The sequence below is a fragment of the Eretmochelys imbricata genome, chromosome 2 (genome assembly GCF_965152235.1).
Source record: "Eretmochelys imbricata isolate rEreImb1 chromosome 2, rEreImb1.hap1, whole genome shotgun sequence".
NCBI classification, from domain to species: Eukaryota; Metazoa; Chordata; order Testudines; family Cheloniidae; genus Eretmochelys; species Eretmochelys imbricata.
Window position 1 is genome coordinate 89,068,616 of NC_135573.1, and position 19,490 is coordinate 89,088,105.

The following is a 19,490-nucleotide window of genomic DNA, read 5'->3' on the forward strand; positions in this document are numbered from 1 at the left end:
GACACATTCTATTACTGGTAAGAGGGGGACACAAGAAGAAAAGTTAGGGGACCACTGGTGTAATGTGTGGTGGTAGGACTTAATTAGTGAATTAATATAAGGCAAGCTGTTACCACTAGATGGCAATATTTTCTTATGCCTATCCACTATTTTGTTTGAGAGAGCTTAATTTCTTCCAGTGAGTTCTAAATTACCTAATGAACTGCTTAAAGATTCTGGTATGGAGATGTCACAAGATCAATTGATTAAGTCTTTAAGATAACTTTGAAGTCACAATACATGTGATAAAACTTTGGGGTCTGTATTTCATTTTGAAGCAAAATATTTGGTATGTGGAGTTTCATGGATCGGAGGTATTATGGTGGCTTATTAACATATTTACTTACTGGAAGATATGACTGAATCTAGAAATATATATTATTATGCAGTTAATCAAATGAAACTAATGCAAATTTACTGTTTTATTGTTTGCCTCCTATAGTCTCCAAAATATTAGTGCTTGTGGTTGAGAGGGAAAAAAAAATTATTTGGGAATATGGTTAGGATTTAGAGAAATCAGTGAAATGTCTAGAGACATTTAATATATCCATTTTATTCTCTTTCTGGAATTTGTCTAACCTGTGATATATATGGCCTAATGCCATACTGCTTATATAGACAAATCTATTGAATTCCATTCAGTTTGCTTATATAGATTATCTCAGTGTTAATTTGTGCTGCCATTACTTAGCAAACCCTTTAAGATGAAAGCCTTTAATGTATTGAATGAAGAAACGATTATCCTGTGCAGTTTTTGCTCTCATTTTTCAGTAGAATTTCTTTTAAATTGCAAAGACCTGACTAGAGCTGGGAAAAGTTTTTCCACACACTTTTTTTTTTTTTTTGTGGGGGGGGGAAGAGGGGAGGGGAGGCGAAGCGAAGGGGGATGCAGATTCAGTGACACCAAAATGTTTCAGAAATTGGTCTTGATTTTGCTCACTTGTTTCAACTGGAAAAACATTTTGAAAAAAGCTAAAGGTTTTCTTTCAGCATTTTTGCAATGTTTCATTTTTTGTGTTTGAAAGGACTTTTCATTTCAAAACTTGCTTTGATTAAAAAAAAATCAAAAACATTTAAAAGTTGTCGAAATCAAAAGAGCACATTTTGTTTGATCCAAAATGAATTTTTCTACCTTTTAATTTGCCAAAATAATTTGACTTCATAAATAGAGCTCATTTATGAAAATATTTTGTCCCACACCCTTTGTTCTGACTGGATGACTGTACAGTCCTCTTAGGCCAACAGTATCATTCCTTGTTGTGTGCTTTCAGCGCATATTTCAGTCCATTTTATCAAAAGAACCTGAAGAGTTTTAGTTTGAAACTTAAATAATGATACCTGTGTTCATTCATCAGAGCTCTTTCTAACCTCAGCTGAGGTGATCTGAAGCAAAATACTCTTTACTAGATAATAAAATCTGTTTTCTGCAGCTAAATTATTAGATAAAGGGGTTCAATCTAGCTTGGGTGTAATTTACCAAGAGGCTTTTTATTCTTTACAGGTGGAAAGGAGACAAAACACAACCATTACAGATAAGATACTGAGGAATTCTTAGTTCTTCACTGAGTCTTTTATTTCAATCAGTATTTTAACAAGTGCTCAAAGTTCCCTGGCAGTTTAATCTGGAATACTAAATTGGGAAGAAAAATATTTTCTATAACTTTACAAAAATAAAATTATAGTTTTTTTTAAAATCCTGGGCTTTAAGCTAATGCACTCCAACATTGACAAGGATGACTTTACATCTCAAAATATGGACTCCCGCCATGTTCTGACCTACGACAGCAGGCACAATGTGTAAACTGTAGTAAAACACACAAGGAGTCTTCTGATCACTTTTTTTGTCTTTGTTCCCTTTTGTGCTTTGAGAGAAGTTAGTTTTTAAAAAAAATGTGTAAAAATGATTTGCACAACAGCTTCTTTCTCTCGTTGGTTATATTCTGGGTTTTTTATTTTGGGTGCAATAACTTCTTCTGGGCCGGAATGTAACAATGTTGCTACAGAACTCCAGTGTCAAGTTGCACGGCTGCGAAAAAACCCTTGTTTTATCCTTTCACTTTTTAAAAGTATTTGAACCTATATGATATACATTACTCCATTCACAGGTCCTCCATTACTGAGCCTTTACACCTTAGGCTGACAGGCTATGGAGCCACCTGACACAAACTATAGATTGGAATTTATTTGTATTGTGCCATAGGTGTACATGGTGCTATACAACTTAAATGAGTGTGATGAAATTAAAGGATCAATAACTTGTGCAATTCTCAGCTATCTCATTTGCATATGTGACCTAACTGCATACATCTTGTAGAGAACAGAGATGGCATATTTTACTTGTAATTTTGAAGATTTGTTCCTATCTCAGCCATGTAATATTGAAGACAAGCTAATGGGTAACTAATAATAACCATATTTAAAACAATATACATTGTGTATGGACACAGGGAGGCATTTCTTTTTTTCATTTGAAAAAAAAATAAAAACACAGCCGATGAGGAATATGCAAAGGACCTTGTTCATAACTATATACCTGGACATTATGTTTCACAGGCAATATTAGAAGTGAACTGGAAAAGTCCCAGATTGAATTCCTATACTAATGCAATATAAAAATGTTCATCTAGTGATTCCTTTTTTAACCATATCTATGGTAGTGAAAATATGAATTGTGCATTGATGTGAATTAAACTTTTGTCACATCAGCAAGTGGTCTAATTAAGAAAACTATGCAAATCCAACTCCTCGCAAACTGGTAATTCAAAGTCTGCCATTATTACTATTATTATTTAATTTAACCACTTTGGTTTCTATTAGATAGTCACATGGAAAGAAGGACCAGATCACCTAATGAGTCTTTAAGTGCTGAGACCATGCCTGGAAAACTCAGGTGAAGAGGGGGCAATTCTACAGAAAACATTCTGGGGCCTGTGAAATAGGAGTCAATGGGGGAGTCTGAGCATAACCATCACCACTGAAATAGGGTTTGTTTCCCTGCTGATACTAGACTCAACTGAATTAGTTCCCCATTTTAAACAGATGCCCTTCACATGATGTTGTGGAGGGGAGCTCTCCCCTGAGTGTGCCCCCTCTCTTCCCAGCCACATCCTCCCAACCCTGTAGAGCCTCAAACTCAATGTGACCCTGTGTAGGGGCTTGTGTACTGAAAGGAAGGGTGGGAGTGCTCTGTATTTGTGAAACCCCATTCCCTCTGGTGAAATTTGCTCCATCTTTTCAAATTTTCTGCTGTTTCTCTGCTCTCTATGTTGAAAGGAGGAAGACATGATTTGGCCCATGGGGGGTATGTTTGCTGCTAGAATCCTTTCTTTACTTCCTACCTACTGCCACTTTACAATTCTTAATCTACTTTAGCAGACGGGTGGTTTTTTTTATGATCTGTGTTATGGTCCCGGCCCCTTCATTATTTTGTCTGCCCCTAACCAAATGAAATGCGAGGCAGGAACATTGCATAGAAAGGGTATAAGGGGTAGCGAGTACAACAACATGGAGCAATCCACTAATACTTCTGCAACTTACATATACTGTGCATATCTGCTGAAATAATGTTTTCTCTATCTGATTTCGTAACTAGTTAGTAAATACAATGGGAGGGATGAATTGCATACCTAATGTAATTGAATGAGAAAAATACTTACATCCCACTAAACCTTTGGTTGTTTTTACAAGTTAAACAACGATATGTAAAAATAGCTTAAATTACTTTGGATGTTACTTAGGAGAATTTTCCATTTAACTTCTGACAGGAGGATAGTTTTATATATTTTTTTTCTTTTGTGTAAAACCTGTAAGATAGATCCTTGTAGGGTTTCTTTATATATACATATCTACAGCAGAGTCCTAAAGAATAAGACTAAAGTCATTATCACAGTATTAACACAATACTATACAGAGTGATTCCTGATAGTTAAATTCTGATGAGAAACTGAGTACTAGGGGGAAATGAACCACAACAGCAACATGGCAGAGCCAACTGAAGCAGGAGCTTTAGGTTTACCATAGTAGTTAAAAAGCCAAGTACGTCTGCAGTCGTAAAGTGCAATTACTGTTGTGCAGTCATGTCAGGCCAGGGATCAGACTGGACGAAGTTCAAAGCAAAAACATCAAACGAGTGCCGTTCAGGATTCAAGGAGGGGAAAAAAATAAGGAAAAGAACAACAGTTCTCAGGCATTCCAGTGCATCAAGAAAATAAATGTCCTTTTCTTTCTGAAAAGAAAAACCCTCAGGCATATGGAACCCTAGTTTTATAGTCATGAAAAATAGATTTTTCCTTTCAACTGAGAATGTTCCAGTGTGACACAGTACAAATAAACAACATCAGGGTAAGGACAAATACACTGGAGTCCTTTTTTGGTGCCTCACTGCTATAGCGGTCTATTTTGTTCTCCTCTGATGACTCTTCAGGTCTCGGTGCTGATGAAGCACACTGAACTAATGGCATCTGATAAGAAGTGGCTCTCTTCTCTGGTCTGTCTGGACTGGACCCATCACTAGGTCTCTGGCCATTATACAATAAGTAGCTACCCCTGGCATCCTGCTCCATTTTGAAGATTTCATACTCTGTGTGTGGTAGGCGGATCCCCAAAGCAACACAGCCATTGGTATGAGTAACATCCTGTTGTACTCCAACTTGCCATGATCCCTCTGCTCCACACTCATTCCCATTGAAGACATTCAGTAGAGAGGCTGTAGCTATATCCATGGGGGTGACTTTCATGTGATTTACTGTAAAGGAAAAAGAGAAAGCTAAATATCTGTGAGGGACAAAGCAAAAGTCAAGGTGACAGTCTTATTATTAGCCCTGAATTCAGAGATGCAACAAAGGGCTTGAGTCTCTCGATTGGTTGGTTTAGCTATAAAGACAGAGGAAGAAGGATACAATAAAATTTTACTCAGAATTTTAATTAATATTAGTTCCACGGGCAACATGAGAATTTTTAAGATAGTCCACAAAGATAATGACCTAACAAATTCCAAATGGACACCTCAAACCTCAGAAAATGTAACAGTTTCACCATCTCTCATAGGCTATCCATACCATCATATGAATTACATCTTTAGGTCTGAATTATAGAGAGATACCCTATCCCATGTCTTAAAAATAACCGCAGTTCATAATTTCAAACATAAGTCTTACAACTTTCTGCAATTCTAGCTATACTGACCAGATTTCAGTGGAGTTTGGCATGTAAGCGTTGATTTTCATCAGCTCAATTGCAACAGACCTGAAGAAAAGCTAAACTGAATGGGTTTAGGGGAACTCAAATGGAGTTTGCACTACGGATGAATTTGGCCCAGTATGTTACATAAAAAGAGAACTGGGGTTTTCAGTGGATTAGCATTGACAAACTTCACCAAAAATAAAACAGAATCCTTCACAACCCTCCAGAAATGTAAATTCTGCTGTAGGATATTAGCAACGTATATGTGATTCCAGAATTTTTTTAAAGCAGAACTTCTCAGAATTTTCATGTTGAGATTTTATAACCGTGTATGTGTTTGGGTGGTCTCACGATCCATATTATTTCCCAGGTGCTACACAAAGATCAACTGAAGAAAACTAACAGTTCATCCTCTTGGTTTTCTAGTGCTGGATTCTCATATGTTCAGCAGCAGGTTGAACAATACATTATAAATAAGCAGCATGGGTGAAATGCTGACCTTACTGAAGTTTTCACCCCACGTAATTATTTCCAGGTAACCAACCACGGCTCTGTGTTGCTTTTGTGAGCAGAACCTCTGCCAGACTGGAGCAACCCTTAGGCTCCTTTGGAAATTCTGTCCTAATCTGTTAGTTCCTCCAGTCAGGCTCTTTCCTAAATTGGAGACATAGGAGAGTCTAAAAGGGCATATGAGGCTTCTCAAATGTCATTTCAAGTTAGACCACAGGGGCCTGTGAATCTTGCCAGATCTCAAGCTAAGCAGAAAGGTATAGTCAGTGCTTGGTGATGATTCCATAGGTGACATTGTCAATGCTGAAGCAATTTTCCAGGGTGATACCAAGGGGGGAGGAACTGTCTTTTGTCTTAAGATGCTAAAGCTACTGCTCTCTTGCTGTGAAAGATTCTACAGTATTCTTTATAAGAGGAGAGTGCTTTCACCACGTTTATCTCACCATTTGGATAACTGAATTCTGCCCATATGCTCCTGTAGTTTCAATAGATATTCTTCACTTAGTGACTGAAGCTGTTTTGTAGTTTTGCTGTGCATTTAAAAGTTACTACATTTTGCCTCAGAAGTTGCTGCATTTCTGTGTGTGTGTGTGTGAGAGAGACGTGACCCCTCTGCATAGTTTGCATATCAGTTTGGGAAGTTCTTGACACTATACAAATTTTGAATCATTATCATTGGCAACTTTCACCCAGCCATGAACAGCCTATCTTCTTTCTCAGCAATGGAACAAAACTGCGCAGTGTAGCGGTCGTACCTTTAAACACAAACTCTGTTCCTCCCATCACTTTGGAAGAGTGTACTCCTCTGCTGTAGCGCCCTTTGGCATAGATGGTAAAGGTGGGGTGCTTACAGATGGGATCAGAGTAGTGGTAATAATGACCTTCCCAGGTGTTGTTGTTGTCGTGGAAGATGAAGTGCCTGGTGAGAAAGAGGACTTCAGGACGCACCTCACAGCGCTGGCTCACCCATTCTCCATGCAATCCAATAGTCAAATCGGCCTTTGGAGGTAAGATTGGAGGATGATGCTCATCTGACCGGTAAATGATTCTACATGCTATACAGGTATGATCATGATTCTGAAACAAAGTGGAGAAAAACCCTGTTAGACACTCTCCTCAGTGAAGACCATGACGTTTGTGTCATGTTGAAATCAACCTCACATCTAAGGATTTCAAATGTTTGCCTCATTTTACTGTAGATTCCGTACGTCAGAGTGATGTACCTGAAATATGGTGCACACAGCATATTTTGCAGCAGGGAGAAGGTTAAGATATTAATTTCTTCTCATGGGTTTACCTTGAACAAATATTTTATTTCAGGTATTTATTGTTTCCTTCATTTGGAAGGGAAAAAAAACTTTGAATCTATAATGCTGGCAGAATGGCTAACTCATAAGTAGTTGCCTTAAAAACCTGCTCTTCATTTCATTAAAAAGAAATGTTCAGCTCTTTTTATTAATTACCTCTTTTTAATGATTAACTTTGGATGTGGTGGATATGTACATACATCCTCCTAACTTTAATTTGGTTAGCAGTCTGGAAAATTAATATCTTGCTATTTAAACTTTAGGCTTTCGTATAAAATATCAACGCAAAAATATTTCATTTCCAGGGTATCTGCGTGAAGGGACTCTGTCAATTCTCCTCTCAATGACATGCATGCAACTCCACTCACTTAAATGTAGTTGCATAGGTGTGTGTAAGCAAAGTTTGGCCCTAAACTTAAAAACAGAACATCAGCTTTCTCCTGTGTGCTACTAAAAAAACACCATTGATGATTAAACTGTGAGAATGTATTTTTCACAGCTGATTTACTTCTTGCTTTTTACTCATTTTGGACAGTCAGTCTCTACGGATAGAAGTTCCATCTTCCAATAGTAAGAGTATAGCTGCAGAAATATACTACCAACCATGTGACCAGGATGGTCATGGTGACTGTGAAATGCTCAGGGAGATTAGAGAGGTTACAAAAACAGAAAACACAATAATACCGGGGGATTTCAATTATTCCCATATTGACGGGGTACATGTCACTTCAGCATCGGATGTAGAGAGAAAAATTTTTGACTCCATTAATGACTGTTTCTTGGAGCAGGTAGTCCTGGAACACTCAAGGGGAGAAGCAATTCTTGATTTAGTCCTAAGCAGAGCACAGGATCTGGTCCAAGAACTGAATAAAGCTGAACCACTCGGTCAGAGCAATCATAATGCAATTAAATTTAACATCCTTGTAGGGGGAAAAATACCGAAGGAAAACACCACAGTAGCATTTAAGTACAAAAAGGGGAACAACACAAAAATGAGGACACTAGTTACACAGAAATTAAAAGGTACAGTGACAAAAATGAAATGCCTGCAAGCTGCCTGGAAACTATTTAAAAACATCACAAATGAACATAGAAGCTCAAATGATATATATACACCCCAAATACAAAAAACTGCAAAAGGACCAGAAAATGCCACCAGAAAACAGGAGACTAAAAGAGGCAAAAAGGCATCCTTTAAAAATTGGAAATCAAATTCTGTTCATTCCCTCTGAAGCATCTGGCATTGGCCACTGTCAGAGGACAGGATACTCCTAGATGGACCATTGGTCTGTTCCAATATGGCCATTCTTATGATCTTATGGCCTACTATGCAGTGTCGTTGTTGTTGTGTTGGTCCCAGGCTATTCGAGAGACAAGGTGGGTGAGGTGACATCTATTATTGGACCACCTTCTATTGGTGAGAGAGACAGGCTTCTGAGGTAACACAGAGCTCTTCTTAAGACGTTGGTCCAATAAAAGATATTACCTCACCCACCTTGTCTCCCTTATGGCCTAGTGTCACTTTCTGGTGCTCATATACTAGACAATGATGTGGTATGTGGGTTGCCGTGTTTACATGTGTCTTCATTGTAATAAAAAAAAAAATCAAGAAAACATTTCTAATGGATATTTTAACTCCTACATTCTGGCCCAAGACTACCTGACATATTATCCTTTTTATAATACAAGCACCTAGTTCAGGATGGGCTATGTTTTAGTGCCATTAAAATCAGTGAGAGGTATACAACTGATTTCAATGGAAACACACTTTGGCTTGTTTATCTAGCACAAATCTTGACATTGCAAGGTGTGAAGCACCTCCATTGACCCCCCCCCAATGGAGATGAGGGCACTCAGCAGGATTCAGCCCTGTATGGACATGTGGGTTGTGATTCTGAGCTGTGGCCCCACCAGGAGCAGCACAGAACTCATTCGGCGGGGGGGAGGGGAGGGCTAAGGTGAGTTTAAGCTATTGGTGCCCTCCCAATCCTGGCCTGCTCCATGACTCCCAGTGTAATTTTGACAGCTTTGGGGGCCAGTGTAAGTTATGGCAGCTGCTCCATAACTGCTCCAGTTGCAGAATCTTCATTGTGCTGTGGCCCCATCCCCTATGTGAGGACGTATGAAGGCGCAGCCTTGGGAGGGCAACCTTAGGCTGTCATCTTCAGTTCCAGTACTGGAGAATCCCCCCGCCCTTAAGCCAGCTCCCATGCTTTTAGAGCTTTTTTTGCACTGCTCTGGCCCTTTTACCTGACATGAAGGGGAGCTAGAGCTTAGTTGGTTTAGCATTAGAAATATGCTGTCAGAGGCCCTCCACAGAAACTAAAATGAGTGTGTATGTATGTGGGGGGAGGGGGAGTCTCAGTTCTCTTTCTAATGGATAAGTGTTGACACAATGATCAAACGATTACACATCAGGTGCATTTTGGTATGAGATGCAGTTTGTTGGGTGTGCAGTAACTGAACTAACATGCAGAATGAACCTTCTCTCGATGTCAGGTTCAAGGTCCCTAGTAGGGAGGAATTCAATTTCCAAGGCTCCCAGTCCTCTAACAGCAGAAGTGAAAACTCACTTTTATGTAGTTTCTAGCACTGTTTGTGACTTCACAAAGTTTTAGGGTTTTGGGTTTTTTTTTTTTTGGCAAGAGAGGGCAGTTTAGCTATTCTGCTTTCAAACTGCAGATTACTCAGCTGCAAGAGAAACTTTTTCTGCTTTTCTAAGCAAACTTTGAACCACAGTTTCTTGAAGGATAAAGTATTATGAAACAAATTCTTTTAGCTAACATGAATTATGTCGATAAATAATTAAATTATGCAGAATAACTAGAGCGCTGTTAGATAAAAGCAAAATTTTCTGCTCTAGCACCTGTTGTGTATTTGCGATATACTGTTTGTTTACATATCGTCTTTGGATCTGATGGTCGTACTTCTATAAAGGGCTGCTGAAATACAGAATGCGGTGGTCGGTACTTTACACTAGACTGAAAAAACTTCTATAGTTAGAAGGAAACGTACAGAACACACAGTCTTGTGCCTTTCTCCCCTTTCATGGAACATACCCATATAAAAACAGAAAAATGCCACTGAGTAATTTCACTGATCCAGTGGAGCTACTAGAGATTTGCATGACTGTAACTGAGAACAGAACTTGGTCCTGAATATTTAGCTTACATAAACACTAAAAAAGCACCAATAATATGAGGATTGTGAAAGTGTGGCATTTTCTGAGGCTTGAGGGTTCTATTTGGAGTTTCTTGGTCCAATGGTTCAGTGGTTAGTCTAGAACTCAGGAGACCCAAGGCCAATTCCTGGCTGTGGCACAGGGTGCCTGTGTGATCTTGAGCTAAAACAAAAAGACCAACCAGACTCCTCTGTTTCCCTATCTACAACTTGTGCATTCTCTGCCAAGCACGGATGAAGTGAGAGTAAATACATCAAAGACACTGCGGTGCTCAGATACTATGGTAATAGAGGCAACGGAAGGCATCTAAGATAGACTGGAAGTTAACTGGCTTTGTGTCATCCAGTCTAAGTTAAAAGAACTTGAAGGGCAGTGAGCAGATCTCCACCTCTCATTCAAAAACCTTGCTAGCAGTTTCAGCAGAGGAGCTCAGGATTGAACAGACATGAAGACTGAACTGCACTCTTCCCCATTCATGGCTGAGGCATATCTGCAAGGGAGAATGGGGGAAACTGCAGAGCAGCTATCTGAGATGTGCAGTGAGTCTCTAAGCTGTCAGTCCAACACCTTTCACAAGCACTCATTCACTTGATATTCATTTAAAAAAAGTATTAGCCCATGAGTAATTCTGAACCATAAATCTTCAGGAGAAAACTTTCTGATTTACTTGAAGACAGATGAGTTTCATAACTCCCAAGCAAGCCTGGTAAGTTTTTTATGGTAGAACAGAAGAAGGAGGAAACAAGTTTCATCAGATTTTGTTTTAGGGTTTGTTCATGAGCAGGGCTATAATATAAAGTTTCTAACCTTTCTTTTTACTTATGCTGGCTGCCTTCTAGTGGGAGCTCTACTGAAGACACTGCTCCTTTGTGATTCAGATTATTCCCTCCAATCCCATATAAACCCCTTTCAGATTCATTATAGCCTTGACTGAAAATTGTTTTGAGAGTTATGAACTTTTTAATAGCAAGTGTATGCTTATACATTGCTCCAAAATCCATGAAAATGTAGCTTTTGTCCAATTAATGGAAGAAAGACATTTAGTTTTTGTTATAAAGTGAATGGATCTAATTATGGAGTAATTATTTTTGAGGGTGGCTTTTTCTTTTTTCAATGTTGCTTTCATTTGTGAGATCTTTCTTTTCTAGGCAAACTGCTTTTGGCTCTAAATCAGACTGCTTAAGGCCTTGTAAAAATCACTCTTTCCATATGTCTTTAGCAAGGGCAATAGGATCTAGTTTCTAAACACAGACATTTAAAGAAAACCTTAAACAGGCAAAAAGCATTCTCCAAGCACAACTAAAATAATTTCTAATAAAACACTCACTTGAGCATAAAATAAGCTAAAATGCTTTAAAATGAACTGTGGATAAGATGGATAGCTCTTGCTTTACAAAAAAGTAAGGTTGTGTGTGTGAATAAGTATTTCTAACAATGGGATCTATCCAGAAGAAACAGCCTCTACCATAGCTGCTGCCAAATGAAAACTCTACACGCTTGTCAAGCTATGGAGCTCTAGGGGCTTTTTCCTATTCTGCAGAGGGCTTGTCTTTTGCTAGTAGCTGCATAATGCTGACTCTGTGGTTACCTAAATCTTCTCTGTTCCTGGTGACTTTTCTGAGTCCAATTGTAAAGTCAGTCAGGCAGGCCACATAGACTAAGGCTGGTTCCCTAGCTGACAGCTCTGTTCAGGAGCTCAGGGACAAGAGAGGATCCTAGTGATTTGAAGATTACCACCACTACCACTCTTCATTATTCTCTGCTGCTGCTTCCACTGAAAGGTTGATCAGGAGCCCTTGCCTTCACTTGGGGGAAAACCCCATTGAAACAGCAGTAGGAGTGGGGTTCCTTGGACTTTTTCAAGTTCCCTTGTGATTGCGAGTTCAGAAATAACCTTTCCCAGTACATTTTATTTTTCTTACAAATCCTTTGGCTGCCAGGCACTTGTTATTCTCGGAGCTGGTCATGGTGGTTATGCCAGTGCCAGGGTTATAGACACTCCATCAGGGAGATGGCTGTTTTCTGCACCCCTGAGCGATGGTAAAATCTTAAAAATAAAGCCTAATGTTTCCTCCTTGGAGGGTATTTGCCTGGTCTGAACTGAACACCTTCATACTTCACTCCTACTTTGCAAATTAAAAGCCCTTTAAGCCCTTTTCAGAAAAGCAGAAAATTTTCTTTAAAGTAGAGAGGCAGCTGGAATTCAAGTGGAATCCAACAGCCCTGCCCTCCTTTTTATGTCAATGAGATACATCCTGCAGCTAAGTAGGTTATTACTGATGGTGTTTATTACAGTAGTGTCTAGTGACCAGCCAAGAACAATGACTTGATCCTGAGAACTACATGTCAGACAATGGTGATGGGGGTGCCATAAAAATGTAGTTATTTTTAGGTGCTCAACTAATGCGCTCTCTATTGTGTTAATCATAATGAGCCTATATCTTGAGATAGTATAGAGGGGACAGAACTAAAAACTTCAACTTTTAAAAAACAAACATTCCTTTTTCAAAACAAAGTTTTTCAAGGAAAATGGGAGCTTCTTTTGAAAAAAATTAAGTGAAAAACAAACATTTTCAGAAAAACATTTGTTTTTTCACTGAAAAATTAAAATATTTCCATGAAAAATTCAGGAAAATTTTTTTGTTCCTTTTGAATATTTTGACAGCATATATTTACCATTTCCTGACCTGCTTTACTCATGCTCTTAATAGGAGTTTATACCGCTCAGGCAGGGGCACATTAAGAGGACAGAAGAATGGGTGGTGAGGATAACGGTGGCATGTAGCTCTCAAAGTCCCATTGTGGAGTTTGGAATCTAGCACTTTATTAGAGGAGAGTCTGAATCAGGAGCAAGTGTGCGACTCCAGCTGTTTAGGGCTGATGCTAGCTAAGGCAAGGTGAGACGGATGGTAGGTCTACAATGCAATTAAAAACCTGTGGCTGGCCTGTGCCAGCTGACTCAGGCTGGCAGGGCTCAGGCTCAGGGGCTGTTTAATTGTGGTGTGGAGGTTTAGGCTCAGGCTGGAACCCAGGCTCAAGGATCCTGAGTCACCTGGCACAGGCCAGCCACAGGTGTCTAACTGCAGTGTAGATGTACGCTGAGAATTCTGAGGCAGGGGGATCTGTAGCTGTGAACACTAGTTTTCTGAGTAGCACTTTTTTAGTTAAAGCCATTAAATCCCTTAAATTTATACTACTCCTTAAACTATACTATAAATGAAAATGAAAACAGGAGCCTAGTGAAAAGACAGTCCATTTCCATTAACTTGGAAAGGGGTTTGGGAAGTCATTCCTCCCTTCACACATGCTAAAGCTGCATGCAACTCCCCTGCCCTCTTTCTCTGGAGCCACAGAATGGTGAACATATCCTCTTTAAATGATAAGGCCAGTAAAATATTCACAAGCATATACTCTGCAAAAGTTCTTTCTGATCCTGCTTGCCTGCCTTTGAACTCTTCCTTACCCTACTCTCTTCTTTCCAGCGACGCCAATGAAAAACAAAAACCCAACCCAGAAACTCTTGGCAGAGAGATTGCTTCTTTCTGTAATGCTCCACTTGGGGCCCTAATGCTTTTAACTTTCATTTTTTATTTAAACTCAGCTCAGGGATAGATTTAATGCTTCTGGTTTAAGTTCCCTCTACTTTACCATTGTGGTCTGAGCCAGCTTACCAGCTCTCCTCCTATGCTGCTGTCACCCCTATCTTGCTCAGTTAGAATAACTCACATACTTCATGCACTGTGAAGTCACATACTTTAGATTTTTTATAAAAATACTGGGCTTCATAAAATTATATAGAAACAAAACTGATTCCCAAAACGTCCTGCTCCTACTGCCTTCCACTCCCTTGTCTACTCCAGCACCTTTCATGCAACAGTTTGCTTCAAAAGGGCCAGATCTTTTGCAGATGTAAATTATCACTCCATTAGTCAATGGAGCAACACCAATTCACAAGGCTGTGCCCCAAGAAGCAGGTCCTGTTTAGCTAGTGTCTCAGACAAATTAATAACAGGTAGTTAATTAGTTAGAAATGTCAGAGTTGTGAATCAAGTAACTGAAATCAGCTGGAAGAAAATATTGCCATTGGTGAATGGGTGGGTGCAGGGGGAGGGTGAGATAGGAGAGAAGGGAAAAATAAAATAGGCTCTTACCAATAATCTAGCAAAACTCCACAAAGCTAGTCTGCCAAGGCTAATAGCAGAAAAGGGCATGCCAGGTCACGATTATTACTATAAACACTTCTAAGCAGCTCATCACCTGAGAATCTAGGTGGCAGATCCTAGATCTAGCAACTAAAACGTCCCAAGCTGGAAACACAAATAACCTAAAAAAAAATTCCTTTGGAGCCATTAAATTCACAGGGAGGCTAAAAAGGTCTTAAAATAAAGACAAAAAGCTGGACTTCATCTTCATGTTGCCAACTAGCTCGGACCACATAAAGGGCACTTTCAAGGCTATGCCATGTTGTTGCACTTGTGTCAGTCCCAGGATATTTTAGTGAGGCAAGGTGGGGGAGGTAATATCTTTTACTGGACCAACTTCTGTGGGTGAGAGAGAAAGCTTACCTCACCCACCTTGTCACTTTCATGGATACTCAGTACAATTTCTCATTCCACTCCTCCACCCTCAAAGATAATTCCAGACCAAGACAACGCTTTAATGAACTCCACCACAAAAGTGGCAACTTGTAGGCTTGCCATGACCTCATATGTGGCCAAGGTGGCTAACATAGAAGGCTGACTGCTGGTCATTGAGAAGTACGGTTGATGCAGTTGTAACTCAGGCTGCCAAATGGGATGAACTTACTCAAAAAGAGAAGATTTAAAAACTTTTTAAAAGTCATGAAATGAATGAAAGATGTTTCATACGGTTGGAAAAAAAATCAGTAATCCTGCTGCAACATTGCCAGGTTTTTTTTTGGGAATTCAGAGCAGGCAGAAGGATGGGAAGTGGTGAGATTTGTCTACATATGAATGCCACAAATTTTAGGGCATTGTATGTGTCAAATGCTCCCAGAAGCGGAAGGGCGGGGAAGGAAGTTGAAGGTGCTATAATTGCACCATTGGCGGATATAAATGATTTTAACTGAATTTCACAAGCCCACATAAAATCAAAATAAAGTACGAAAAAGTCTTAAATTGTTGTTCTTCCTGAATTTAAATCCCATCATCTATAGCAGAGGTGGGCAAACTATGGCTGTGAGCCACATCCGGTCTGCAGGACCATCCTGCCTGGCCCTTGAGCTCCTGGCTGGGGAAGCTAGCCCCTCCTCTGCTGTTATGCTCCCATGCGGGCAGTGGGGCTGCGAGCTCCTGCCGCTCTGAGGGGCATGGTAAGGGGTGGCAGTGGTGCGCATGGCAGGGGTTGGGTAGAGGGTCCGGGGGGCAGTCAGGGGACAGGGAGCGGTTGGATGGGGCGCAGGTTCTGGGGCGGTCGTGTGTGTGTGTGTGTGTGTGTGTAGGGGCTGGGAGGCAGTCACGGGACAGGGCGGGTTGGATAAGGGGGTGTGATCTTGGGAGGGGTGGTTTGGGGCGGGGGGTCCTGGGAGGGGGTGGTCAGGGGACAAAGAGCAGGGGGGGTTGGATGGGTCAGGGGATCTGAGGGGGGCGGGAAGTGGGAGGGGGCCAGGCTGTTTGGGAGGGCACAGCCTTCCCTACCTGGCCCTCCATACAGTTTTGCATGCCAATGTGGCTGGCCCTTGGGCCAAAAAGTTTGCCCACTCCTGATCTACAGCAAAAGATGAAATGAGACCCAAAACAGCTTTTTCCTCAGAGGAACATGCCTGCATCTGTCATCTATCCAGCTAAATTGATGCTAATTTATAGTGACAAATCACATATATTTTCGGAAGTAGAAGCAACAAACCATATATATTTTGGGAAGCAGAAGCAACAAACAAGGTCCTGGAAAAAGTGATGCAAGTGATTGATTGAACTTGACTGAACTTGAAGACTCTGGGCATGAACAACTGCAAGAATAAAGCTGCCTGAAAATGTTAGTTATGCTTTTACAATTGTAAAATAGAACTAATAATTAAATCCACAAAGACAAAATAAAGCACATTTTAAAAACCTTCAAGGTTTATACAAGAGCAAAAGTCATATTTCACCTTGCCAATTTTAAAGAATGGCTTTTCCTCTGAAGAGTAAATAAAGTGTGTTACTTTAAAAGTAAGAAGAAAGAACTTTTAAAAAGTAGCATATTCTTTGCAACATTATACCCAGTAGATTTGTAATGTGAAATAAGCCTCAGATAAATGATTGGTTAATTTATCTCTAAAGACAATCCCATACATTCTATTACTCATAATTGTCTTGAAATCATTGAGTTTTTTTAAAAATAGTTTTCTTCTGCTTTCTCCTTTCCCCCCCACCCTATTTCCTTAAGCAACTGTCTTACACAAATACAAAGATGTGAAACCCCTCCATTTACCACTGTATCTAGAACAGACTTTTGCATGTTTTAGTAGCAGTATTTATGGTTTGGCCAATCAAAAAAACACTGTCCTCAGACAATTACATTTCTTGGCTGAGGTAATATTTTACACATCACCTTCTATCTGAGGTATTCAATACACTTAATAGACGTTTATTAATTCATCCTTGGAATTATCCTGGGTACTAGGCAAATAAGTAGTGGTTTCATTTTACAGATGAAGAAACTCAGATTAAGGACCAAATTTTCAAATGTGTCCACTAATTTTGGACACCTCTGGTTTTGGATGCTCAATTAAAACCTGATTTTCCAGACGTCTCTGAGTACCCAGAACTCCACCCACAGTCAATGGTACTTGCAAGTGCTAAGCACTTCTGAAAATCAGACCCCCTCTCCCAAATATTTGCAAGAGAGAAGACAGACACTTAGTATATGGTTTTGAATGAGAATGTTTCTCATTAAAATTGCATATCTCAAATATTTGAGCTAAAAAAAAAAAGTGGTCAATAAGGGTATTCAAACACATTTTTCGGTTCTGAAGACATTACAAAAACTTCCGTCCTAACACTCTAATAGCTATCACGATGTCAGTAGAATAACCTGTTAACATAATCCTCACTCTGATCTTTGTAGCCTGACAGAATAAAGAGGCATCTGGAGTTCAATGTTCAGTAAACAATATTTTAGTGCAAATTATGTGTGCAAGCTGGATGCCAGTACGATTTCCATGCATATTACCTCCATTTTTAGACATATGCATCTTTTCTAAATAGCGCTCTTATTTTCACTAACAGCAGGTCGAGCTCCACACCTGTTCTTGATTTCTCAGACCATTAGGGACTTTATATCTCTCACCACCTCTGCAAACCATGTAATTTCTATGGCTAATGAGAAAGAATCCCTGAAGTCACTCTTGACCTTAGATCTTCCATATGACACAGCACAATATATTGCTACCATTACACCACTAAGGTAGCTCCAACCTTCTTTCTGCCTCTCTCCGTTCTCAGATATTATTTAGAAGGCTGAATCTGCAAGGTGCAGGGCACCTGATCTGAACTCCCAGTGATTTCAACAAAAGCTGAAGATGCTCAGCAACTTTCAGAGTCAGATCTGAATTGATTATCTTCAGCTCCGTCAGCATATTGACCCATCACTGATACAAATTGCTGAGCTGAATTTATGTACAATATTTTAAAGTAGGAATTTGTGTAGGCTATGCTCTTATCTAAGAGAATTTGTAAGGCCTTAAGAGATTACAAATTAGATATTTTTTTAAAGCTCCCCAATTTCATATGTACACTTGAGTTAAGATATGGGCATTTGTGAATTTACTTAGATTAGTAGCGTGGCTTAAAGCGGTCTGGTTTTTGGACAGCCCCTTTGATTTACCATCCTGTGGCTAAATCAGTGCAGGAATTTGGAAAAGGCCCAACTCTATTTGTTTAAAGTCTGATCATGTGGCTTTAGCATTTCTAACTGATCCAGCAGCCATTTGCTTTTAATTACCATTTGCTTCAACTGCACAAGTAATGAATGTGGTGGCTATCATAGCCAACTTTTAGGCTATGTAAATTTATAAGCTGGGTGGAGCGATCATCTTCATGGAGGCCTAATTATAAATTTAATTCAGACAGTGAATCTTCTTAAAAACTAATTTTAGCCAAGTCCTTATATATTAAAAAATAATAATAAGGAAATAAAAACGAAATGAAACAAGTCATATGTGAAAGATTCCATACAACACACCTGATTCAGTTCAATGGCCATTTCCTCACCTCCCCAGTCTTGCTGCATGACTGTAGAAAGCTGTATAAGTTGATTTAATGTTTCTATTTATTTAAGGTGTCCAGTTTCCAGAGGAGTCTGTGACTAGTGGTTTTAAACTCAATTTAGCATTTAAACTCATTTTCAGCTGGGTCCCTGTGGACCAGCAATTAGAAAAGGAAAGGAGTTCAAAGAAGAAGGGTTATAACCTTTCAATGGTATGTTTGTGTGGTCTTTCAAAAAAAAAAAAACCAAAAAAACAAAAAACACATCTTCCGTTACCATTCTTCCTACATTCAAAAAACACTGCAGCCCAGAGCCAGGTTAACAGCCTGCTGGTACAGAGGACTTCATGGGTAGGTACACATCCAAAACCAGCAGCCTTTTATGATGGCTAATGAGAGTATACACTTTTTTTCCTACTGCTAACTATCATAGTGAAAGTGTATTGTCTCAATGCCCAAATTTCCTATTTAAAAAAAAAAAAAGTCACAAGTATCTGAACAAGATGCACAAAACTAAAAATAAAGAATCTTCTTTTTTTGCATATTCAGGAGTTGTATAGGTCCAATTAATTGCTTTGTTACAGTTACTGGGTCCAGCTAAGATTGGGACCCCACTGGCTAGGACTGTACAAGCACACAGTGGGAGACAGTTCCTACCCTGAAGAGCTTTCAATCCAAACAGATTATATAGACAAAGGATGGAGGAGAAGCAGAGGTGAAGTGACTTCGGTTCAACGACAGAACAGAGAATAAAGCCAGATCTCCTGACTCGCTGCTCTATCCACTAAACTACACTGTTTTTTTATTACCCAGTACTTGCATCTGCTGCACTTTTGGGTACCTTGAGAATACTCTGAATTAGTTTGCCTGCCATGTAGTAATGTCATTCTCTGTTGTCAGTGATACTTATGTGAATGATGTTCCAACGCCATTAATTCAGCCTCAGGACTTGGACTCTGCCTATATGCTGACAGATAAGCCCATGATTGAATGCACTGAGCTCCCCAAATATTGATCTTTCAAGATATTTTTTTTCTTCCACTAGTTCTGGTAAACATATAGGAC

At 39.5% G+C, this 19,490-nt stretch overlaps 1 protein-coding gene across 1 annotated transcript in view; it reads right to left on the reverse strand.

Annotated features, from left to right (window-relative positions):
- Positions 1-1,587: 1,587 nt before the first annotated feature.
- Positions 1,588-19,490, reverse strand: part of APCDD1 (APC down-regulated 1) — a 39,624-nt gene continuing 21,721 nt past the window's right edge. Inside the window, exons 4-5 of the mRNA XM_077810450.1 lie at positions 6,486-6,807; positions 1,588-4,783 (exon numbers count right to left, since the gene is read on the reverse strand). Of these exons, the coding sequence (XP_077666576.1) occupies positions 4,332-4,783; positions 6,486-6,807 (774 nt within the window). The 3' untranslated portion in view covers positions 1,588-4,331. The remainder of the gene's footprint in view (positions 4,784-6,485; positions 6,808-19,490) is intronic.